Source organism: Tympanuchus pallidicinctus, unplaced genomic scaffold (genome assembly GCF_026119805.1).
Source record: "Tympanuchus pallidicinctus isolate F22 unplaced genomic scaffold, pur_lepc_1.0 scaffold9, whole genome shotgun sequence".
In the NCBI taxonomy this organism is placed as follows: domain Eukaryota; kingdom Metazoa; phylum Chordata; class Aves; order Galliformes; family Phasianidae; genus Tympanuchus; species Tympanuchus pallidicinctus.
Window position 1 is genome coordinate 23,864,252 of NW_026294813.1, and position 25,093 is coordinate 23,889,344.

The 25,093-nt window shown below is 56.9% G+C and overlaps 1 protein-coding gene across 1 annotated transcript in view; it reads left to right on the top strand.

The window, feature by feature from the left end:
- Positions 1–25,093, top strand: part of TCF4 (transcription factor 4) — a 106,830-nt gene that overhangs the window by 81,285 nt on the left and 452 nt on the right. The window contains exons 6-7 of the mRNA XM_052670008.1: positions 6,412–6,476; positions 24,945–25,074. Of these exons, the coding sequence (XP_052525968.1) occupies positions 6,412–6,476; positions 24,945–25,074 (195 nt within the window). The remainder of the gene's footprint in view (positions 1–6,411; positions 6,477–24,944; positions 25,075–25,093) is intronic.

Here is a 25,093-nt window from a genome sequence, read left to right on the forward strand (position 1 = left end):
CAGCCTCAACCACTCCCATAGCGCTGAGGAAATGTCAGTCCTGGAGTGTAAACCTCTTACCAGGGTGTGCATGCCCTCTGCTGGATGTCGCCGACTGGAGCCTGGTGGGCATTCCGTGGCGTTGCAGTGCAGGGGTGCTTTGCCATCCCCAGAGATGCCCGCAGCTCGTTTTCTCTGTCCGGGCAATTCAAATCATCTCTTCTGAATCGCTTTTCATCCAACGAAATTGTAGCTGAAATAAAGGTTTTTTCTTAGATTTTCTGCGTGGAGCAGTGTTACAAAGGAATGCCATTTTGGTGGCAGCGTGCCGCTGGGTGCTTAATCTCAGCCTCGTGCACTGCTGCAGACCCAGGTTTGAAAACTGGGGGGAAATGGAGGATAGAGGGCTGCAGAGACAGCGACAGCAACACGTTCTAACTGTGCTGTGCCATCAGGCTCTGCAGAAGGGAGGTGCAGGTCCCCCCCAGCCGCTGCGGTGCGGCTGCGATCCGCTTTCCCTACTCGTAGCCATCGTGCTTTGTTTCAGTGGCCTTTTAACGGAGTGTGAGACGTGGAGGCGCTTTACACCGCGTGGACTTGGAGCCCGGGCTTCGGCTCTGGGGAGGTTTATTGTCCTCTTTCCGTTCTCCATCTTTCACGGCCTCAGATCCTTACGTGACGACTTTCGAAGTGGTTCGGTTTCCATGCTGGAGTGAAGGCCCCAGTTTCCACAGGGGCGATGAGGACCCCCGGCGCGGTCCCCGAACGAACGAGCAGGGATGGCCCGCAGTGCACGACAGGAGGAGCGCTGCGATGCTGACCCAGGGTGAAGCATCTCTCAGTGCTTCACGTGTGCTTCTGCACCGCTTTCAGCTCTGGAGAGCCGTTGCAGCGATGGTTTCTCTTGTGCCTTTACGGCAGCGCTGCCCTTGCGGCCGTTCTGATCCTCTTGTGCTGTGCAGTGCGTTTGGTTTTTTGGTTCTGCGGTGCCTGTCGCCGTCGCGGTCCTGTTTCTCTGCAGAGCAGATCTGTCTCTTATTTCCAGAGGTGTGCAAGTGTGCAGGCTTGGATGTCCATAACAGCTTCCTGTAAACTCGGCTTCCATGCACGGATGGAAGGTGGCTCGGGCATGTCGTGCTGCCGCTGCCGGCGCTGCTGGGAGCCCAGCAGAGGGGACAGTTCTGTCAGATTTCCTGAATTTGCCCGACATTTCTGTGGACAAATGCACAGTTGTTCTGTTCGAATGCCGTGTTTGATTACAAAGGGTTCGTTCTGGTCTCAGAGCATGGAGTTGGTAAGGAGGCACGGCGATGCTCCTTGCCCGCAGGGTGCAGCGCCGTCCTGCTGGGTCCCCACTTGCAGCCCTGGCCCTGAGGTGGCAGCGCCTCCGTGTCCTCCCTTTAATTTCAGGGCGCCCAAAGCCTGTTGCAGGGAGCGCAGCGTGCTTGTTCTCATTGGGTCGGGTCATGGTCAGTCCTGCAGTGCTCCTGCATCGGGAAGGCAAATAAGTGAACGTGAGTGCCAAACCCTGCTTGTGTAGGATAGTGTGATGATCTTTGTAGTCTAATTGCTTTTGGAAGGAATGAAGAGGGCCGGGGGCCATTTCAGGTGTAGTTGGTGTAGAATCTGGTCTTCAGTATTCTGTCTTCACACTCCTGTTGTTTCAAATGCCATTTCTCCACAGCTATTCTGTTCTAAAAGCACGCGGACCAAGAAGTCACGTACTGCCCCGTAATAGATGCTGGTATTCGGTGGATTACAGAAATAGACCGAGCAATTTGCCTCAGTCTTTTGGTACGGGTCCAATATTTCATGAACCGAGATTGATGGCAGAAAAGCATTTTTTTTTTGTAAAGGAATGAAGCCCGGAGGGGAGCGCGGGCTGTGGGCGGAGGGGCTGTGGGGTCAGAGCTCCGTGTGAGCCTTGCACTGATGCTGATAATCAATATCAGTGTTAGAATGGCAGCGAGCAGCTCGAAGGCGCAGCCAGCCTGTGTCGGTGCCCGGTGGCCATAGGGCTGCTGGGGAGCACAGCCTGCCTTTCAGCACAGGCAGCAGTGGGGGGAGCGGTGGTGACGGACCGCTTCTGCCCTCGGTTCGTTCAGCTCAGAGCTGTGACTTTATTTCAGTGCAGATTTTAGGGTTTAATCCTCGTTTGCGTTTTGATGTTAAATAAAAACAAAAAAATTCTGCCCTTGTGGTGGCACACGCTCTGGCATCGTGGCGCCTCTTTACGAACCGTTCCTGGGTGCTGCGCATCCACGTAAGCGGGAAAATCCTCTTCCATGTCACAAAGGTCTCTTCTTCCCGGCGCCGTGCTGCATTTTGGGGCAGGTGCCGTTGGAATCCTTGGGATCGATAGCCTTCCCTTGGCTTTGTGTCTGGTTTGCGGTTTTCTTCAGATCAGATGCTGCGCCGTTCCTGCTGTCTTGCGCACGTTCCTGCACAAACTTTGCTTTAAAATCTATTAGATTCGTTTCGTATTGTCTGTACTTCACATACGGCACAAAGCTCATTACCATGACACTTCCATCACCATCGGGCGAGATTCTTTGTGATGTAAAACACGCTGTTCAGGACCTCTCGGCAATAAATGGGATATTTTGACTGTATATCCCATGGCAGGAAGCACGGTACTGTTGGAGAAATATGTGTACATAGCCGAGGTCACAGCGGAGCTGTGCCGCCTGAGCGCCGAGCGGGGATGGCGCCTGGCTCTCCTGCCACTCGTGCTCCCCCCCAAAAAAATGCATCTACCTTTTAAACTTGCTCATTTTTTTCCTTGTAAAGAACAAACGTGTCCAAAACTCGTGAAACTGCCTTTGTAAGAGAGCAGTTGGTGCTTGGCTGCCGTGGCGCCGAGCCCCGCGCAGCTGCTCGGGGATGGTTGGTCTCCATTGGGGAGCACCTGGGACCTGTGCTGCAGGAAGGGACGAATCCTAGAGATGGAGTCGCGAGAAGGAAGGTGAGGAAAACTGCAGACCTGGGCAGAACCGATGCGCAACTTCGAACATTTGCTGCATTTTCTTAAAATTTCGTTGTTGTTGTGTTTTTTTTTTCAGGTAGGTTTCCCATCTTTGGTCTAACCAGGAGCTTAAACCCCAAGCGTAGGGGCGTCGGAAAACCTGGGTTGTAATATTCTGGTTCGAACACCGAAAGAAAAAAAAAAAATAAAATACGCCAAAATGAAATGAAAAAACCGAATGGAAGCCGTTTATAGAAGCGGCCTCACTTCCCCTTCCTCCGCAGGTGGAAGGAGCCCGTCCTGCCCCCGCTGCTGCCCATCGCTGGGAGCCGAGGGGGAGGCGATGGCTGCGCTTGTGCTTTGGAAGTTGCTTAAATTTTCTACTTAATTCGATTAATCTTTCAAAGTGCACCGTGGAAAGGCGAGTGGCTTCGCTATTGATGGATTGGCAATCCTAGGACGCTTTCATTTTTATTTTTTATTTTTTTGTTTTATTTTTTTTTTGCGGTTCGACAGAAATGCGGGCGCAGTATTTACGGAGGCATGGTTTTAGTTCCGGGCAGATAAGCGTTGTTGTTTTCTGAAGTACTCGCAGAGCACAGCCTTGAGATGCAGCGTTTGTCAGAAGGCAGGAGCTGCCTGGAGTTCTTCCTTTGTCTCTCCGTTGATTGGCACGCATTGTGCCAATTAATGCAACATATAGATACGCGGCCGCACGCGCCGAGGTGCCACCTCCGGCCATGGCGAAGGCTCTTCTCCTGCTTTACCCAAAGAATAACAGCTCCCCAAAGTTGCCGACCGCCTTTGTAGGTCAGCTCCTGCCGTGGCCGCGCTCCACGTCCTGCTGACCCGACCACGTAAGGATGGGCGCTTTGCTGCCGAGCGCCGCTGGCGGGCGGCGCGGTGTTCGGCGCTGGGTGCTGAAGGTGGAGAGAATTAACGGGAAATCTGGCCGGATTTGTTGCGCGCATTTCAGACTCCCCTTCTTATTTCTCTAATTTTTTTTTTCTATTTTTTTTTTTTTTTTCCCCCTCTCCCTCCCTCCCCCCCCTCCGCCTCCTCCCTTTCCCTGGCTCTCAGCAAACACCACAAACGGGTACTTTCGGGTTGTAAAATATGGACGGCGGTGCTCCATGCGGTAAAAGACTCGAACGATTAATGCTACCCTTATGCCTCCTTTGAGTAGTTTTAGCCATGGGGCTTGGCACTGCCACCATTGTCTTTGTGCCAAAAAATATCCGCAGCGGCTGCCGCATTCTAGTACTAGAGGGTTGTCTCGAAAATTCCGCAGTGAATGCGTCGGGTGTCTACATGGCTGTGGACGCTCTCTCCTTTTTAAAACGTCAAGAAAAAAAGGGGGAGAGAGAACCCCGAGCCCTTGCAGACCCCGGGAAACGCGCGGCGCGGCTCCGAGGGGCTGAGGATGGCGCAGAACGCGCAGGAAGCGCAGAAATTCGGGAGAGGCTTTTGTATCTGCCAGCACAAATAGTTGCGTGCGGAGCCCACTCTTGCATATTATCAGCACTCTTGCAAATTTTATTATCTGAAACAAATGTGCCAGTGAATTTTAAGCAGAAAATCGACATCAAGACTGTAGCTAATTTTAAACGGACAGTTTATACAAAAGATATTTCTCTTCTTCCCCCCCCTCTCCCCCCCCCCCCCCTGCAGCCCCCCACCCTCAAATGGAACGTAACGCCGCTACAAAAAGTATGATAATTTCGTAATTACAGTTGATAGTGAAAATCTACGGATGTGAATCTCTTTTAACAGTTTCTTGACTTTTCCGTGGATTTTGGCTGTTTGTTCCTAATGCAGAGGGCAGATTCCTGGCCGTGCACGGGAACAACGGCGGCGGAGAGGCGATAAAGTTAAAGGCTGACACGGGCAGAACGAAACACGTTCTCTCGTGGTCTCCAGAGCCCTCTGTTTGGTGGTAAAAGTGGATGCTGGAGATGAAATCTTTACAGGGAGCATAATCCTAAAAAAAAAAAAAAAAGTCAATCTCCTGCTGGCTGCTGTGCCGCTTTGGTACCTCGCAGACTTCGACAGAGTCCTGGACGAGTGCCCATTGATGTCATGGAAACACTCAAATTACTGAGAATGATTCATGTCTATGCTGTTCTCTTATCCTCCCCCACACAAATAGAAGTAGATTTTAACCCTGACAACTTGTAATTTGCAGCGGGTTTATTTTTGTATCCGGATAAATATTTTTTAACAACTGAAATTAAGACGAGGCTGCCGGTGTCTGCGCTGCGCGGGTGCTGGGCTGCCGTGGCCCTCGGGTTGCTCCCGGCACACAGCCCTGCCCCACTGCCTCCACTTATGGGGCTGTTGCGTTGGGAGCCTTGGGCCGTGCGCCTCTCCTCGCTGCTCCCATCCCGAGTTGTTTCTGCAGAGGCTTTTGGTGCTCGGAGCCCAGGGGGCCGCGTGGCGGGCGATGCGTGGTTTCCCCGCAGCCAGGCACGAGGGCTTCCAAAAGTTGCAATGTGTGCAGACGCCCCCCTGCGTCGCCGATGCATTCGGGGGGGGATCCTGTGCTGGAGGGAGGAAAACAGCAAAAGCAATGACTAGCAGGCGGCCAGAGGAAGCGGTGCGGTCTGGTGTTGTGGTGGGGGAAGATGTGCTCGGTTCCCCCGCTGCGCGGGGCCGGCAGGGCTGCTGGGGCACGGGGATGGAGCGGGCAGCCCTGCCCTGCCGCAGCTCCGCGCTCCGCCACGGCCTCGGTGCTCGCGGTGCTGCTGGCCGTTCTGCCTCCCCCCGTGGCTGCCCGCGCCGTAAGGGTGGTCTGTTGGTGTCAATATGTTTTGTATCAGCCCTCTTGACTGCTCTTTGTCTCCCTAGCACGTGGTGTAGTGCTACTCAGCCATGACTTAATGCTCTGCAGAAACCACCTCTTTCCTCCTTGGTTTTGCTCGAGTCTGCCCATTCAAACCTGAAAGAACCTTTATTTTCCTTTGTAAATACAGCGTGGCCGTAACCAGTGCTGCGAGGCAGGCTGCCGGAGCTGCGTGCTGAGGGCAGCCCGGAGCAAAACCCAGCATGAGCTCTGGTCTGTGGGGCCGGCAGCGCGCAGCAGCAGCAGCAGCAGCGGTGGGCCCTCCCGGAGCCGTCCCCGTCCCGGTGTCACTGCAGTGCCCGGGGAACGGCCGCAGCACGAGGCGCAGCGCAGCCCTGGGGATGGGCGCTGCCCGGAGAGCTGTGCTGGCCTGGCCGAGTCCTTCTGCATCCCATCCTGGGGCGGTGCAGCCAGGATGGGCAAGTTCATTGCACGTCGCCATCCTCGGCAGGAAAAGGCGTTCATGCTCTGCTGCTGCCTGCGTGCGTTGCACGGCCAGCAGCGCCTGTTTTGTGCATGTAAGCAGCGCTGGGAAACGTGGGGAGCATCCTGTAAAGCACTTGGAGAAGCTGTACGTGCACATGCGATCGCGTTGGTCATACGTCTCCTTCTTCTCTCCCAACAGGTAAAACAGAAAGGGGATCATACTCATCGTACGGAAGAGACTCGAGTTTGCAGGGTTGCCACCAGGTAAGCGGGATCCTGTTCGGCGAGGCGTGGCGATGAGCGCTGTGAGAAGAAGGGTCTGCAGCTTCGTGCTGTGCCCCTCATGGGGGGCTGCCCGGCCGGAGGTGTGGGCAGCCTCTGCTGTGCTGCAAGGCGGCCGCCGGGGCCGCTGGTTGTGGCCCTGTGCTGATGGAGCCCCGAGGGTCCCTTCCGTGCAGTCCAAGCTCAGCAGTGACACAAGTGGCAGCGCGTGGAGAGCTCGTGTCAGCCCCCGGCTCTGGGTGGCTAGCACCGTAAATCATAGTTTTCGCAGGATCTGTACGATGTTGTGTGAAAACAAGGTTGTACTGAAGGGATAAAAATGTCTGTGGAAATATGATTTGTTGTCCCTTTTTGTTTCTGAATTGTTTTTGGCTGGAAGTCAAGGCCAGCAGGCTAACAGCAAAGCCGTCTCAAGGGAGGCGTGCGTGAGCTAGAGAAATAAGAGTAGTTTAATTAAATAATAAAGTGCCAGTGCAACACAAAGGTGCAGTGCGTGTGCGCGCGCCGCTGCGCGCTCTGCATTTGCATGCTTTTAGGTCTCCAGAGAAAGTCTGAGTCTAAAAATACTATCGATAGCCAAAAGTCCGTCCTTTGTTTCGAGACAATCGGTTTCTTTATGAGGCGCTTTCTTTTTAATTTCAGTTGCAGCATTAATCGTGCGTTCACGTTCATTTTGCTCGTGGAGGATGCTGGGCTTCCTTTCTCTAAGTGCGGCAGCCTCTTACTTTGGAAAAGTATTGGAAGAATTTAATAGCCTTCTTAATATTCACAGCTTTATGCTGTTTGAATCTGCCAGGACAAAAATAACGAGCCACGAAGGCAGCCAAAATGCATATTATTTCCCCGTAGGAAAGGGAAGTGCTTGATCCCTTCATCCCGTGTGCGTCGGTAATGTGGGGCTGAGGTCTGTTGGCGTATTTCGGAAGCAGCCCTCGCGCAGCACAGAGGAATGGATGGGTTGGAGCCTGTGCGGATTTCCTCATCCTGAATGGGGCCGGATGGGCAGGCAGGCAGCAAAGCGACGGGCTTACAGGTGTGTGGAGCTGCGCGGTGGTGAAGCTGGCCGTGTTCGAGGCCAGGTTGGATGGGGCCCTGGTGTGAGACGTGGAGGTTGGTGGCCCTGCCTGCAGCAGGGGGTTGGAGACACGTGATCCTTGAGGTCCCTTCCAACCCACAGGGCCGTTCTGCGATCCTGTGAAGTCCTGCTCGGCGTGGAAGGAAGGCAGTGCGCCGCGTGTCCGCCTGTGGCAGAGCGGGGGCTGCAGGAGGGGCCTGGGGGCGCTGCCTTGTCCCGGCTCAGAGCAGCGGCGTCAGTTCTCGGCTGGGCTCCTGCACTGGGAGCTGCTCTGTGCTCTTCGGTTTCCGTGCTGTACGGGGAGCCTTAGTGTGGCTTGCATTGCGGGCTGCTCCTGTGCTCCCGTATCCGTGAGTACCTGCTGGGTTCGGTTCGATCATGGAATCATGGAATGGATCTTGGGGCTGGAAGGGACCTCAGGATCATTGAGTTCCACCCCCTGCCCCAGGCAGGGCTGCCAGCCTCCAGGAGTTGTGTATTTCCTTGAGTTTGGCGGTGAGCGGTGACCGATAGGAGCAGAGGGCAGCGTGGCTGCTGTGGGCTGAGGACGCGGTTTGGCAGTGCTGGCCGATCCCAGCATCCTTGCTTTCTGCTCATGGCTTTCCCTCTGCGTGCAGTGAGGGTGAGCTTGTTCCAACAGAGCAGGTGTGGAAGGATCTTCCAGCCCCGAGATCCATTCCACGATTCTACGATCGAACCGAATCCAGCGGATGCTCATGGATACTCAGGAGTGTAAGGCACGCAGTTCCTGGGCTCTGACCTGACCTCGTATGGCGTTGCCTGCAGTGCTGGGAGAGGCACAGAGGTGGTGGGAGCCCAGACTGCTGGGCAGAGGTTGGGCAGCGAAGGGCTTTGGGCTGTGGATGGGGCAGAACTCGGTGCTGGTAAGACTGTACCCCACCACTTGTGTGCAGGTGGCGAAGAGCTGATGGAGAAACGCCATCGCCCAGTGTACCTTCTGCTCTTCCCTTCTGTGGTTTAGCGAGTGAAAATTCGAGGCATTTTAGGTATGTATTTCAAAATACTACAAATAACAAAACCTGCAGACTGTGGAAGGCCTTTCTTTCTGCCGTGTGAATCCACCCTCTTGAAGTGTAATGGAAGAGGGGATGAAGCGTATGACCAGTGCCCAGACAAGAAGGAGAAGAGTGCTGCTAAAATAAGAACCTCTTGAACTTGTGGAAGGTACAGAAGGAACAATGTGGAGTGCTGAGGGCCGCCTATTGTCTGCTCTTCAGGCTGCGCCACGACCAGCACCGACTGCATTATTAACAAGTAGGAACCTTCCGGCGTGGAAGGAAACCCAAAGCTGCAGTTCTGCTGCGGGATTTCTGGGATGTGCTGAGAGATGGGCTTCCCCGGGCAGAAGACAGTGAGAAAAACGTGGTTGTTTCCAAGGAAAATGGTGCTGGTGGTACCACGGATTGCTGAGAGCACCCCGAGCTCAGAGCAGCCGCAGCTCCGCACGCTCCTCCCCAGACCCAGGAGGAGTGTGCAGATTTTGTTGATTCCGGAAAGGTAAATTGCTACCTCCAGATGTGATGCATTGCTCTCTGTAGATGAATTCCTGGAACGATTAAGGAAAACTAAATACTTAACGATATTGAACTTGCTACCTATTAATCTTCTGGTAGGAAAAAGCCAACAACCCCTCTTTGTGAGAGCAGCAGTGATGCTCTGAGGTTTCCTTTCTGTGCGCTGCTTCTACTGGGGAGAGGAGAGGTTGATGTGCAGCTGCCGTTCCCTCAGGATGGCTTTTATTCCCGAATCGGGGGCCCGGTGCTGCTCCTACAGAGGATGGTGGCAAGTGCAGCGCTGATGGCAGCGGGAACGGAGGAAAGCTCATCGTGGGAGCTGTTTAATTCCGTCGGAGAGAAGTCAGCTGAGGAAAGTTGTTGTTGTCGAGGCACTTCTGAAGCACTGACTTCGGTGAAGTGAATGACAGAAACCTCATTGTGTTCTGCGAAGTCAGGGTTTTACACGCTGTCTTCATTCTCTTCTGCTCTCTGTTCCCCCAAAGATGAGTTCTTTTCTGGCTGTGCCGGTTCGGGGCTGCTGGCAGTCCTTCATTTGTGCCACTTCAGCCAGGTTTCTTGCCCTCCTCTGTTGACGCTGCAGCGTAGGTCACAACTGCAGGACCGTGAAGGTTGGAAAAGACCCCTGAGATCCCCAGCCCACCCCACTGTGCCCCCTGTGTCCCCGCGTGCCGCATCCCCGCGGCTCTGGAACACCTCCAGGGATGGGGACTCCACCAGTCCCTGAGCAGCTGCGCTGCCGCAGCACCGCTCTTTGGAGAAGGAGTCGTTCCTAATAGCCATCCTGGCCCTCTCCTGACACAGCTGAAGGCAATTAATTACCTGTTGTCCTATTGTTGTTAATTTGGGGAGGAAGCCAGCCCCGATCTGGCTGCAGCCTCCTTCCAGGCAGCTGTGGAGAGCGATGTTGTCCCCCCCCTCCGAGCTCCCTCCTCCCCAGACCCTGCGTGGGGGTCTGTGCATGGCAGCTGCAGGCAGCGCCTCAGTTTCTGTGCTCAGAGAGCCTCGGGTGGCACCGTGCTGAAGCCGGGCCGGTGGGGCAGCAGGATCTGCTCATCCTCCGTGGCAGTGGAGGTGGCTGTGGGCAACCCTGAGCTGCCACGCTTTGCTGGGCGGTAGGTAACTCAAAGTGAGCAGTAAACGGAGCTGTGCAATGAGCCTGGTGGACAGAAAGCGTGCACCAGGGCTTCCAAGAGATTGTATGTGGGAGTAGACTTGGGACTATTGGGCAATTTGCATTATGTCCTTTTGGGAAATGAGGACTGAAAGGCAGCCTAGCTTTCAAGGTGCTTTAGTTTATAGCAGAGTCCCCAGATCCTGAGCTATGGTTGTTTTTACTATTAAGACTTCTCAGAAGTGAGCCTGGGTGTTGTTTTTGGACGTGACGTGCAAGAAATACAGTTGGCGGAGCTTGGAACCATCCCAGTGCTGAAGGCTGGGGCTGGGATGAAGTGCGAAGGTAAAAACGAGTGGAGTTATGCAAGCTTCAACGACTTTCCTTTTTTTCCTTTTTTTTAAAATATCTGCTACCAAAATATAATAATCTCCATCCTGAGTGAGATCATATCTGCTCGCCTTCAGCCTGACTCGAGGCGCTGCTGCAGGAAGGGCTGACGAAGGAAATGAGAGACGCAGCGTTTAACCCCTGCAGCAAAATGGCTCCGTCTGTGCCGTCCTTCCCCGCAGCCCTTCCCCACCCTCATCCCCGCTGCTGCCCCACCTTGCCCTCCTCTCCCATCTCTGGAGCAGGTGGGGGCAGAAGGACGGTGAGCGATGGGGCCCTGAGCTGCTCAGGGCCGTGGCTTCCATCTGTGTGCGTGGAGGGAGGCTCCGCTTTTCGGTTTGTGAATGTCTGCTGCTCGCTGAGGAGAAACGAAGGGCGCCTGCAGCCTACGGCGTTGGCTGAGATTTCGTATGGGCAGGGTGGAAATGTTGCTGGAGAACTCTGGAACGAGCGTAACGGACGTGGAGAGAGCGGGGCGGCTCCGGTGGCAGAGGCGTGTGGATGAATGGAGCCCAGCTGCCTGCCGCTGTGCCCAGTGAGCGAGCAGACCTGCGCACGACAGCGCAGTCGTGCTGGGAAGGGAATGGGCAGAAAGCCACTGGCCCGTTCTCTTCTGCCTCCCAGAAGTCTTGGGACTTCCTTTTTTCTGCCGCGAATTATTGAACTGTGGCAACATCTCCGATCATACGAAGAGAAGTCCAGCAAGGGGGAAAGAAAGCGAGAGGAGCCATCTGACATCTGCGCGCTCCTGACAGCTCCTGCTCCCGTGCTTGGTTCGGCTGGGCCGAGCGCCTGCTCTGAGGTCGGGTTGCGACGAGAGCCGCTGCCGAGTGCCTCGTGCAGGAGCGGCTGTGGGAGCAGCGTAGGGCGAGGAGCTGGGAGCCCTCGAGGCTGAGCCGCTTGCCGGGCATGCGGAGCCCTCTGCCTGTCCTGAGTGCGATGCCCCGCGCAATCCTCGCCGCCCTGCGGAGCGCTCTGAGCTTTCGCTGCTCGTTTCGCCGTTCCTACGGCCTGGGCGCAGTGAGTGGGGAAGGCAGAGCTGTGGCCGCAGACGTGGGGCGCGCACAGGGCTGCGTGTGCTGCCTCCGAGCCGTGCTTTGTGAATGCTGGGGGCAGAGAACTTCCCCGTTTTATTGGTATTGTGTACCATAAGTTATTAAATTTCATCTCTGTAATACACCTGCAGTAAAATAACAAAACATTACTGCGCTTAAGGAACATGTGTGTGTGTTGCGGCGTTCCACCCCTCCCTTCCAAACAGCTGCTTATGGATTTCGAGATCCATTGTACGTATTCCCCAGAGCCCACCTCTAATAATCGAGACACATCTGCCATTGCGGTATTACAGGCATATGCGGTTTTATTGAAAACTGTACCTGTATATAAAAAAAATTAAATAACTCCTACCTCGGTTAAATTGGCAAGCTACCTTTTATGAGGATCGTATTGCAGACCCCTGGAGACACGCCGAGCTCGTTTTTGTTCCTCTGCTACAAATCACGGAGCGGTTTTTGCTTAGTCAAATAACGAGGTTTCCTCGCGTGTGGATGGCAGGATCCCTTTACCTGCAGCGGTTCCTCCCCTGCTCTGCCTGCTGTGGCAAACACACGCCAGAGCTGCGCGGGATGCTGGGCGACACCTCGGCTCACAGCCACCTCCCGGCTCACCCATCTCCGCAGGTGGAGGAGCGGCCCTCTGCCCTCAGCAGGTTGTTGGTGATATGTGGAGAGCCTGACTCCTTGGCTGGGCAGCGCCTGCTGTCCGCCCCAGCTGTCTGGGGAAGCGTGTGCTCCGCAGAGACGCGGTGCAAGGCAAAGCGTGCTGTGTGTGCACTCTGTGAGGCAGATGCAGGCAGAAGCAGCTCCGTGCCGCAGGAGTGCCACAGGGTTTCTTGGGTCCTCAGCTCCTTCAGCACGGAACCCAGCGGAGCTCAGAGGTGCTGGCTGACCTCGCGGTTGGCTGGGATGGAGGAGAAGACGACTCCCAGCCTGCCTGTGTCACAGGCCAGCAGAGGATGTGCAGAGGTGACGCTTTGCCTGCCGTGAGAGCAGACGGCCCAGCATCTCGGTGGGGCTGGGGAGCTTCAGCTGCTGCCATGTGCAGTGATTCGCACGGGAGGAGATTTGCCTCTGCCGTCATTTCCGCTCGAGCGTCTTGCTGTGGGAGGTGGATCCGTGGCTCCAGGAATCACTTCACGTGCTCGTGAGCTCCTGCCATCGTGGGCGCGTCGTGGGCAAATGCTTTCGATGTTACGGCACTAAAACAATGGCACAGGAGATGAAATTTCCGTGTTAAAAAGGCCCAGACTTCAGTTCGGATGCCTGAGTGGCTCATTTAGCAGAACTCCTCACGCGTCCGGAAAGACACCCCGTCATTGTCCGTATCATAATTGAAGAAATGCTGAAACCCATCGCTGCAATTTAGTGGTAAAAGGAAGCGCTTTCCTCGTGGCCCTTCGGCTCAGATGTTAAGCTGAGGGCTATTTTGTTGGAAGTGAGCATTCCAAGGGCACCTTTCTGGAGCTTATAACCTGGCGACAGAATAGCACTGCTATTTGTAATGTGCAGTAATAGGTTTATGTTGTGGTTGAGTGCTAACAGGGGCTCGGTTTGCCTTCGCAGTGGCTGCACTCTGACTTTCCGTGCTGTCGTGGGTGTGATAAACAGGGGGACGCGGTGGGTTGCGATCCCACTGAACAGCGTGCTGCTGTGTCAGGGCTGACCAGCGCTTGATGGAGGACCTCTAGAAGGAAGGTGGGCTGCTTTCACTCGTTCTGGCAATTTTAAAGGCTCGGAATTGACTGCTGAGTGCCCAGGTGGATGCGGGGCTGAGAGGCAGGGGTGTTCTCGGCAGGTTTCGCTTCATCTAAATGCGTAAACCCTGCAAAGCAAACAAAAGAGGTCACTGCAATGCTGGCTGAAACCATTTTCACCGCACGCTCAGGGCAGGCTTTTGTCGAGCACCCACGGCTTTCTCCGCAGGCAGCGACGACTGTCGCCCTGCCTTCCCATCCCTGTGGCGACCAGCCCGCTCCTTCCCTGCTCCTTCCCTTCCCATCCGTGAGGCCGATGGCAGCGTGCTGAGGAGGAGCTCGCTGCCCAGCGTTACCAGGGGTTGCGGTGGACGTCACATCGGACGCGGGTGTGGGGAGGAAGCCTTGACGTGCAGCCGCTCCGTCGGTCCCTGACGCCCCTCTGAGCCCGGCTGGCTTCTAGAGCAGAGCTTCTTCTGGTCCTCCCTTCCGTTCTGCCCTGCGTCCTCGTTCCTGGGAGGCCCTCTGTGACTCAGGCCTTCCTGCTGGGGCTCCGGGCTCCGGCTGTTGCTGGAGGACCTTTCCTCTCTGCTGTTGTTGTGCCCAGGCCCACGAGTGGGGTCTCAGCCTCTCCCAGTGCGCACGGACAGGGACGATGGTATTTCCTGCAGGTTTATGGGGCTCCCGTGGTTGCCACGAGCCCACGTGGCCGGTGTCGTTTTGCTGCGTGGTGCCGCATTGCTCATTTCCAACAGACCATTTCCAATAGCCTTTTTACTACCCAGAAGTTGCTCTGCTCCCCCCCACCCCCTCTGACATGTGGTTACCTGCTGCTTACAGGGGAATGAATAGCATCTTTAATCACGCTTAATTACCATGCAACTGCAGGCAGGAACTTCGCATCCAGAGCAGCTCAAGATGGAGAAACGAGATCCTTTGCAGGCACAGACAGACGCAGAGACCGATCCTAAAAAGGATCACTATTTTCAAAGCGTTTGGTGTGCGAGGTTTAGTCAGGATCTCTACTTTCTAAGGCAGCTACTCATTAATTTTCTACGCGTCTTCAAATTTCTCTTCTTCTGCAAACTTCCTTGCAGCATTTCCAGTTGCAGCCTCAGCCATCTGCAGCGCGTCTGCATCTCCCCAGGTTTCAGCCTCCAGTACGTCTCCCTTGCTTGCACTTCACATGGGCTGGTGTTTACATGTGAAGTCGCTCAGGTCAGAAAGCAGGCAGCTCGGCACATGCGTGCAGGGAGCGCTCGGCGTTGTGGCAAACAGCTGCTGCAGATGCAGACGGCGGCTCGTTCAGGTTTCTTCACCTGCTCTGCTGCGTGCTCCTGTGGAAGGTCCAGATAAGCGCCAGCCCACTGCCTGTGTATTTTTAAGAGCTTTCCAGTCAGCTCCCAGCGCCTGATTTTCACAGAGAGCTCTTTAAGTTCCTCCGTGGTGATAGATGGAGAGAAAATAAACCCGCTTGCCCCACTTTGAAGGATGGCTTCCGTGCTGCTTTGCCCCTTTGCCTGGCAGCAGCTCTGCCCCCAGGGATGACCTCCTTTGCTTCACGGCTTAGAAAAGGTCTGGTGACCTCTGAGAAGTGAGGTCCTCAGGGGAGGTATGAGGATGCGAGTCCTGCCAGCTACTCGCGTACGCAGAAATGAAAAGCAGCGACTAAGTGCTGCTGTCCTCCTGCCTAAAAAAGGAAGCCTGCTGATGCTGCAGGGTCTCTGCTCTTTGGATCAGAGCTGGATCAGAGCTGGATGGCAGTCAGGGTCCTTTAAGCTCTGTGCATCCCATCCCCGTGCCCTCCTCAGCCCTCGTGTCCTCGCTCTCACTCAGCTGAGCAGCAGCATTTCCAAAGGAGGCTTGACTGCTCCCTCAGTTTTGCAGGGCGCCATGCACATGGTTGGTGCTGAGCAGATACAGAACACTGACCCTGCAGCAGCCGGCCATTTCCTGATGTCTTTTCGGCGGCCGAGCTGCGCCTGCCAGGCACTCAGGTCCTGCCAGTGTTCAGCAGTAGTGGAGAAGTCAACATTTCGGTTTGGTTTTGAAGGCAATGACAGCATACAGCCATCTGTCTGCAGGCTTACAGGCCTGGCTGCTTTATTTTCTGTACTGTTCCCTTCTTTTGAATACGGGTCCTGGTTGGCTTTCTGGAGATGTTTTTGTTGCAGTGGTGAAAGTACAGGCTGTGCTACAGGTGGAATTCCACACGTTCTTGTCTTTCTGAAGTGCCTGGAGAGAATGCATATAAAACCTAATAGAAATCAACCCTGTCACTGGTGTGTAGCTCTCTTGGGAATTTCTCTGTTGCTTTTTGCACACCGTTTTGATATATAGGATTGCCTTTAAAGTGCAGGTGGTGAGTAACAGTGTGCTGTGACAGCTACAGCTTTTAGGACGGAGATTTTTAATCTTAACGCAATGCAACAAATAGCAGTGACTGCCAGCACGGCACGGCACAGCATGGTGTGGCACGGCACAGCAGAGCCCCCAAGGGGGACGTCGGTGAGATGGGTGCAGTCGGTGCTCTTTCAGCAGCATCAGAAGAGCTCTGCAGCCCTCCTCCAGCCCCGCTGTGAGTGGCACGTGGAGGCTGCTGTCGCTCCTGCCGCTTTGTGGGCGCATCCTGATACCCTGAGCATGCATTTCATGGGACTCTGCACAAGCAGCACAAGCAGCTTTGAAATCACCAGGGTACAACAGGGTGTGTAGTTTTAAGTAATCCTGCAGGGCGCGGTGAGGCTCCTGCTGCACGTACTCTTCTCCCTGGCTAGGAGCAGGGCGATGCTGTGCTGCTGCCCGTTGGTTTTCCAGTTCCTAGGAGCTCTCTGAAGCTGCTGGGATTTGCAGCTTTCTGCTGGCTCTCTGCTTCTTTTCCTGCCTCATTCTTGGACAGAGCGGTGATGCAGTGGCACAGCTGCCCTTGGAAATGGTGGGGTCACCATCCCTGGAGGTGTCCCGGAGCCATGGATATGTGGCTCGTGGGGATGTGGGCAGTGGGCACGGTGGAGTCGGTTGGCCTTGGGAAGCTTGGAGGGCTTTTCCACCCGTAACGATTCCACGATTCCGTGCTCCATTCCGTGATGCAGAGGTTCCACTGCCGGTGCATCTCCGTAGGACAAGAACTGCAGTGCAGAAAGAAGGGCTCTAAGTGTTGCTCTGCGCAGTGCTTCTCTTCAACCTGCTGTTCCTCTGCTGTGCAGTCATTCTGCGTGGTGGCCTGCATGGATCTGTGAGCTGTCAGGTGCCCCAACTCTGCGTTCTGTGGCGTTTGTCCCCGGCACCAAACCGAGGGGGTAACAGCTGACAGCCCTGGGCAGCTGTGCTCCACGCCACAGCTGTTCAGGTTGCCGGCGAGAGCTTTGTTCTGTCGTGTGCCGGCGTGGGGACAGATGGAGTCAGACCTTGGAAGCAGAAGTAAGAGGCCTGGGCAGAGTTGGAGAAGACACGAGAGCAGAGCTGAAGGAAGACGTGCCTGCACGCAGACCCCTGCAGGACTTCTGAAATGGGTGCTGGCCCCCAGGGCGCTTGTATCGAGTGCTGCCTCCCCCCCAAAAAAGCAGCAGTGTTTTGGAGCCCGAATTAAGGGGCTGCAGATGCGCTGATGCTGCCAGGATTTGATCAGGCTGCTGGCTGCACCCGCTCTGGTTGGTTAACAGGAATGGATGTGAGGTGCTGCTGTGTGTGAGTGCTGGGGCTGCTCCCTCTGCGCAGCGCAGCCGCAGCTTTTGGAGCCCAGGCACCCTTCATCTTGCCGGGCGTTCTCTGGCAGTGCTGAGCAAGCTGCAGGGCTCCGCTCCGACTCTGACACACCAGCTTGTTAGGCTTTCACCTGGCTCAGCAGAAACAGGCGCTTTTTCTTCCTTCCCATTTCTCACAGCAGCTGAATTGGCCGATTTTGTTGTTCTTGGAGGGCAGCTCTAATATTTTGTCCTGTCTCGAGCACAAGGTGACCTAAACTTTGCAGACTTCACTTGAAATGAATGTGCCTTTACGTTTTCCTCCCGGGCTGCGCGCTGTGTAAGGATGGCTCAGTTCCATTGGCAGGCCTGTATGCAAAGAATGTGTGGAAAGATACATGGCCAGGGGTGGAGAGCAGGGCGTGCAGCTTAGAAGAGAGGCAGAAGGGAAGTTCACAGGGCATAAATGCTGCGTCTGTGCCTCGAGTTGGCATTTTGCTCGGATGTGCATAGACCAACAGTGACCTCAGAGCAGCGGCACGCAGCAGGAACGCAGCACGGGGCTGTCCTGGCTCTCCCTGCTCTGAGGCACTTATTTGCAGCCCGCCGTGCACCGCTGGGTTCCGAGGCACTTCTCCCCACGCTGGGAGTGCAGGTTCCGCTTCGCAGCACCCAGCCCTGTCCTGGTGCAGGATGCTGGAGGATGCCCTCGTAGCTGATGGTCGCAGGCGGGTCGTGGCTCTTCCAACAGAGCCCCTCTTCTGCGTTAGGAAGGGGGAGGCTGCTGTTTGTCTTAATAATGAATTTAAAAGAAAAGGCATCCTCAGAGAGACTGACAGTGTTCAGCATGGCCTCTTGCTATTCTTTTGGACAGGAAGTTTCTTCAGTCTTGTGGATTTTTTTACTGTAACCTTTCTGAGGTTAACAATATTGCTAGCACAATTTCAAGAAACACTCTTGATTCCCGTACATTTGAACTTCCGTAAGCCCTTTCATTCTTGTCGTGTTCAAAGGGAGGGCAATAATTATGTCACTGGAAGTGGGAATGTAGCCACAGATCAGCCTGGTAAAGAGTGAGGCATTCTGAGGTGTTGCTCCCCTCCGGGGCAGGGTGCTGCCTTGAGCTGTGTGTGGATGGCTGCCGACCCCGGGAGGCGGTGATCATCGGCTTGATGGGTCAACAGCTTTCTTTAGGGCTGGTAATAAAAGTCCCCAGGAGGTGGGACATCCTCACTGAGTCACGTCGAAGTGCTTACTTGAGCTGAGAGAAAGCAGAGCGTGGCTCGGGAGTTCTTGCCTGCGAGTCGCTGGGATTTGTCTCAGGGAAGAACAGTGCAGAAATGCCCCGTGTCACCTGGGCTCCCTGTGATGCAGCGGATCTTGGCTTCTGCCGCTCTGTAAAAATCACTGCAAAGCTTTGCTCGTTCGTCAGCTCCCGAAACCCAAGTGATTTCGGAGGGTTCTCCGCTGGCTGCAGCTCCGTGTGCTCCGGTCACTGCCGCTCCGCCGTTCAGTCCGCAGCTCTGCAGCATCAGCAGAGCCGCAGCTCCCAGCTGCCTCATCTGCCGCCCCGCAAGGCCTCACAGCCCGAGCTGTTGCAGCGCGAGGCTGAGCGCCCACTGCTGCGGTTGCTGGAGGTGCCAGCTGTGCCGCGTCCCCGCTGCTCCGCGGCACGAAGCGTCGCTCTGCCCGGGAGCTGTGAGGTGCCGCCGACCGTGGGTGCGCAGCCACATCTGCGTTGCCTTACCCACCCCTGTTCTCCTCATCAGATGCCGGGGCAAGGCAGGAACGGTGCTTTGCTGGGTGATGTCAGGGCTCTGTAGGCGCTCGTGGGCTGCCCCTTCTGCCCCAGGCCTTGGGGACCTGCCCTTCTTGCTGCTGGTCGGCCCGCCGGCACGCACCGCTGCAGGCGTTGTTTGGGCTGAGGAGCCTTTTGAAAAGCTCTGATCATCCGGCTGGCTTTTGCTGTGCTAATGAGAGTAGTGTTCTGAAAGGCTGCAGATGACCAAGTGAATGCCGGGACTGCTTCCTCCTGCTGCACAAAGGGATCCAACCCGGCTCGGGAGCTTGGGGCCTGGGCTGGGATGCTGGGGCCAGGTGAGGGGCGCTGGGACCAGTTACAGAGCACTGCAGCCGGGTGCAGGATGTTGGGATCAGGCACAGGATGTTGGGATCGGGCACGGGGCACTGGGTCTGGGTGCGGGGCACTGGGACCGGTTATAGGGTGTGTGTAGGGTCAGGCACGGGGACCTGGACTGGGCGCTGCTCCTCGGCCAGCAGCAGTGGGGAGCGTCTGGAGGTGGTGTGGGACACCCGGTTGTATTCATGCACCACTGCACTGGTGCTGTGCATCACTTGCAGGCCTGTGCTGCTGCTGCTCTGTGCAGCAGTGGAGCTGTGAGTGTGGTCACTTCAAGGGCTCTTTCCACCCCCGAGCCCTCGAGCAGAAAGTCGCAAAGGGAGCAGACTGCTCAGCGGAGGAGGAATCCCTCCTTCCCCTCAGATTTTCGGTTCAGGTGAGCGGCTTCTTATCGTTTCTTCCTGAACACTGGAAGGTGAAGTATTTTCATTAGGCTGAAGCTTCAGGAAAAAAAACAGGAAATGGAAGACCGTGCAATTGGTGGTAAAATCATTCACCGCAAACACAAATGACGGGGATGGCAAATGCGGAGAAGGGACTCGCCTGTGGTGAGCATCGAGCAGCACCGCCATCATCTGAGTCACGAAGAGGTGGGGGGAAGCGCGTGTGCACCCAGAGAAAAGGTGGGGACAGGAGGTGAGGAGTTGCAGCTGCCTTCCTTCCTTGCTCACCTGACGAGCACAGAGCGGATCCGGAGCCCTGCTGAGCACGGGGAGGTGTGGGCGCTCCCTGCTCGGCCGTGCTTGCGCTCGGGTTGTGCTCAGTCCTGGAAAGGCACGGCTGGGAAAAACGACTCGAGGAAGGCGTAAAGCTGAAGAGCAGTTTTAGGAGACGCGGAGGAAGAGAGAGAGAAGAAATGAACAAGAAGTAGAGAGTGAGGGCCGGCGGCGTTACTGCACGAGGGCTGGGTGAAGGTGAACGGCTCAGCAACGCCTGCGAGCGTTGCCTGATGGAGGTCAGAGGCAGAAGAGGAGCAGAGCGGGCGAGGTGCTGCCCTGCGAGTGGGGGGGAGCGGAACAAAAGGTTTTGTGCTGCCAGACAGAGGAGGAAAACGAAGGCGCCGAGGCCTCCCTCCCTTGGTACACGCAGAGCGCAGCGGAGAAAGCAGAGCCCTGCGAAAAATGGGTCTGTGCGGCGACTTCCTTTGTCCTTCGGAGTCAGACATTTTCGGCAAACGCTTTTCAGGATTACTGTTGGTTTAGAAAAAGGGAAAACAGTGCCTTTGCTTTGAAAACATTCCCGGCGAAGCCCACGGAAATGGTTTCCCCGTTTGCCATCCGTGGTTTGCAATTTACACTTGGCATTAGAGAGAAACGCTGGGCGCAAATGACACGGAGGAGATTTTGCAGAGAGCTGCCAAATCTCCAAAAGCTAAAGAAAGGAGTATTTGTAGGAATTGGACAGATTATGAACAGATGCCCTGATAGTCACATGATAAGTGGAAATTTAGTTTCATAATTTGATTAAAAACAGAGGATTGGAATCACAGAAGGAAATAACCAAGGAGTGATTCAGATGCGTACGCAGCATTACTCTGTTAACTCGACTTCAGTGAAAATTCATAAACCGAGGGCAGGGCGGCGAGGGGAGCCAGTGATGGGGAACCAGGCTGCATCCTCTGTTTCACGGGGGGGAAGGAAGCAGGACAGCGGCCTTTAGGATTTCGTTAGCTTAGGAAAGAAGAGAGGGACTGCCACGTGAAGCAGGGGGGTGTCAGCAGCGTCGAGCTGCTCTGTTGGCGCACTTGGGGCAGAGCAGGCGCCGCAGGGTGCAGCGCAGCGGCTTGACGTCCTCGTGGCGGGCACCAGTGCAGCGTGCAGGTCCTCAGTGCCAAGGACGGAGGCAGCACGCTTTGTTGGTGCTCTTTTTTTGTTTCCTGGAGAAAGCTTTGATGCCGGAGGGGCCCGCAGTGTGTGGGTCGGCTGGAGGCTGCGGAGCGGGCCCAACAAGCAGCCGGGATCCCCCGGCTGGGAAGAGCTGGGAGGCAGGAGCGCGCAGGGCCGGGCAGGACGGCGGTGTGCCTGCTGGGTGCTGCGGAGCTGTGCTGCTCGAGCTGCCTGTGCTGCAGCTGTGCAGGGCTGCTGGGCGCCAGCAGCACGCCGACCTGGCACTCAATCAGCAGAGTTTCGTCTCTGCGTCGCTTCCCGTTTTCCTCTTCCCTGCCGCATCCCTGCGTGCTGCGTTTGCTTCCGGATCGCGGCTTGGCACAAAGAGAGCAAAAAAGGAGAGTAAATACGTCGGTTGTCAGCAAAAAAATAAAGAAAAAAAAGGCCTTTCTGGAAATGTTTTCCCCTGATCGGTGTTTTCAGAGGCTTTTGGGTTATAAGCTTCCGGGACATTCACCTTTAATCTGAATTAATGCCGTAGTGACAAAAGGCAGCGCTGTCGTACCGCGCCTCACCTCTTTCTGTGGGAAAGGAAATACTGTGTTTAAAAACCAGTTTCCCAGCTCGGTGGGTACGGAGCAGATGCGTAAATGTCTGGCGTTCAGGTGATTTTTGTTGGAAAAAGCAGCATTTGTCTTTTCCAGGGGGGCGACGCCACATCCGTGCGGACGTTCCTTTGCCGCGCTGTGCGCGCATCTCCTCCCGCGCGGCTGCGGCTCTTTGTCTGGTTGTCTCCGTGTTGCGGGCAGGACTCCCGGTTGGCGACTTGTTTCACCAGTCGGGAGGGCTGAGACGGGGCCGCAGCAGCCACAAAGGCAGAGGCACCGAGGAGGAGCAGCGCAGCGCGGCTCTGTGCTCCGCGTTTGTCTGCTCCGGCGGTTGCTGCTCGCCCCGACTCGCGTTCTGCCGGCAGATCCGCCGTGCGATTCGCTGCGTGTGCGATCAGCCGAGCGGGCTGCCGGCAGCGCAGGTCTGCGAGGACCAGCACGGCGTGGCTGCCACGGCGGAGCGCTGTGGGACTCGTAGCGACGGGCTGAAGGAGCTGTAGGGTTTTCGTGCGGCGCGGCTGCAGCCAGAGGCGCCCCGTGCAGGACGTGCGGGCACGGCAAACCCTGCTCTGGAGAGTGGAAGGGAGCCGGACGAGTGTGGCACTTAGGGTTTAAGCTCATCTTTTCGTGGTGGTGAATAGGAACTGTGATGCTGCGTAGTTGTGCCAACCGAAGGTCTGGCTTGGAGACGGGCGCCCTGCGCTCCGTCGGCGCTCTGTCGGCGCTCTGTCGGCGCTCTGTCGGCGCTCCGTCGGCGCTCCGTCGGCGCTCTGTCGCGCTCTTTGTGGCAGGCCGCTGGCAGCGGCACCGGCTGCCCATTGTTCTTCCCGCGAGCACCTCGGGAGCAGCGCCCGCGTGCTGCCGTCGGGTTTCCTCCCCACAACAAACCCACCTCTTTTGTGCCCCGAAGCAGAGCCGCGCCGCGTCCCACCCCGTACCGAGGACGGTGCTTTTCTGCTCGGGCTCCGCCGCGCTTCGGGCCGTGCCGAGGAGCACGCACCGCGCTCGGCGCGCCCACGTGTGAGCGCCGTGCGAGGGTCGCTGCGGGGCGCCGGGGGCGCTGCAGGCTGGGCACGGCGGTGCGCGCCCTCATCCCGGCCCCGGGGCCGCGCTCCGGGTACGCGGCCGTGCTGCAGCCCGAGTCGCCGACGCTGCCTGCCGGCCCGGGAGGGACGCACGGGAGTTGCGAAGTGCAACTGGTGGCAACGAGGAGCGCTCGGTTGCCGGATAAACAAAGGCGTGCGGCCGCGCGGCCGTGCCTGCGGTCGCTTCCCGGAGAGCAGCTCACGTTGGGTCTCCTTCCCGTAGGAACCTCTGCATCTGTTTGCGGAGAAAGATGTTGGGAGGAGAGAGGCAAAAAACAGCGTCGGGGGTGTGCGTGTGTGTGTGTGTTCTGCTCCGAAGGCGAATCTCGTTTAATCTCCCAATAGTTTGCAAACGCTGCCTCGTGGAGTTTTCCTTTCAGTGCAGCGAGAGCCGGGCGGCCGCGTGCAGGGATTTGAGCGGCTGAGGCTCCTCGACGTATGGATCAGCCGTGCCCAGGTTTAGCAGGTCTGTCTTTATGTTAAAACGTATGCGTGATAGGAGTGTGTGACCGAAGGGGATTTGGTTTCTGCGGCTCGTCCCGCAGCGCTCCGAGGCGCTCCGTCAGCCCCGTGCGTTGCCAGAGGACGCTGGCAGCGAGTGGATGGATGGCCATTTTCTCCGGGAGCTCCGCGCCCCTTTCTGGCCGTGATGCGGTGGAGCCGCAGCCATTTTCGCTGTCGCAGGTGTTGTGCCGAGAGGAGCCGAGTCGCTGCAGGTGTATCTCCGACGTGAGCGAGAGGTGAAGCTCGGAGCGGCGATGCTCTGCGCTGGGCTGTGACGGCCGGCGGGGCGCCGGGCAGCGCGGCGGTGCCAGCGGGCGGCGCGGGATGCAGCGCCTGTCCGCCCGTCCGTCCGCCCGCCCGTCCGTCCGTCCGTCCCCCCGCACGCATTTCGGTTTTGCTGACCTGGGAAAAAAAGTAATATCGCTTTCCCGAATCAAAAGTTATCCCGAGACGTGTTTTGGAGGCGCGGCAAAAGGAGAAGGATGTTTTAATTTCTGGTTTTCCAGCTCGCGGGCCGTATTTGACCAACTGCTTTCAGCAGAAGACATGCCACTTTGTTGAGCTATTTAGGAATCAAAAAGACTGCCTTAATTTAAGACAAGGAGCCTTTGTTTTAGTTGGTGACTGCCTTGTGAAATTTTTCAGTTCTCAGCGGGTTAACCAGGGAACAGGGGCAGAGTCATAATTGGCCTATTTAGAGTATTTTGCATGTGAATAGTGTGTTAGTGAAGCATTACTAAGTCTGTTGTGAGTGACATGGTGATTAGAATTTAGATTAGGGAAAACACATTCTGTACTTTATCAAGTACAGTAATTAGTTCAGTCAGTAAAAGTTGATTACAAGTAACGATAAAGTTAGATTTTTGGTGCTTAATTTTGAAATTTCTTTATTAAGCGGTAAATTCGTCCTCGGCACAGCCGCCTACACCTGCCTGCCGCCCCTCGGGATCGTGCGGAGAGCAGGGGGCAGCCGGGCGCCGCGCTGCGTCGCGGGGCGCCGCGAGGACGGAGCGGCGCCGGGAAGGGGCTGCGATGGCGCGGGCCGCGGGGCCGAGCGGCGGCCGTTGGGCAGCGCCGCTCCGCGGGCGCCGGCGGCGGAGCCGAGCGGTGCGGGACGCGGCGGGGCCGCGATGTGCGTGCGTGCGCGCGCCGGGGTGCGCGGCGGGACGGCGTCCGACGGCTGCGCGGCGGCCCTGGGCGGCCGCTGCTGCCGCTGCGCCGTGGCCTGAGCGGCTCGGCGCTTTGCGGAGGCTCCTCGGAAGCGGCGCGGAGGCGCGGGCGACGCACGCGGGGCGCGGCTCAGCGACGCCCGCCGATCCGCGTGGCCGAACGCGGCGCTTTGACTCCGCCGCGCGCATCTCGGCCGCCTCGCGCGCTGGGAGCCGCCCGCTCCGCTCTGCCGGCGGCGTGCCGCACTCCGCTCAGCGCTGCGGCGTCTGAGGCCGTGCTCCGACCTCTTGTTCGCAGCGAGGAAACTGCGCTGCTTCCCAGTGCGTCGCTTAGCGGGGCTGCGAAGCTTCGTGCAGCGCCGGCTGCGTTCGCGTGAGCGGGCGGCGAGTGTCCTGTGGGTGCGGGCCGCCTCCTTGCGCTCCCGTTGCGCTGCGCCGCTCTGCCTGGAGCGGCGCCGGATGCGGAGCAGCGCCGCCGGCCACGCTTGCGTTTCGGCAGGCCGCGGGTGCCTCGTGGCTGCGTGTCGGTGGGGATGGCACGCACACACCTCTGTCTTTCTGTCCTCCAGCAAAGTCTCCTGGCCGGGGAGATGGACATCGGCAACCCCGGGGCGCTGTCCCCCAGCAAGCCGGGCTCCCAGTACTACCAGTACTCCAGCAATAACCCGCGCCGCCGGCCGCTGCACAGCACCTCCATGGGTGAGTGAGCGAGCGAGCG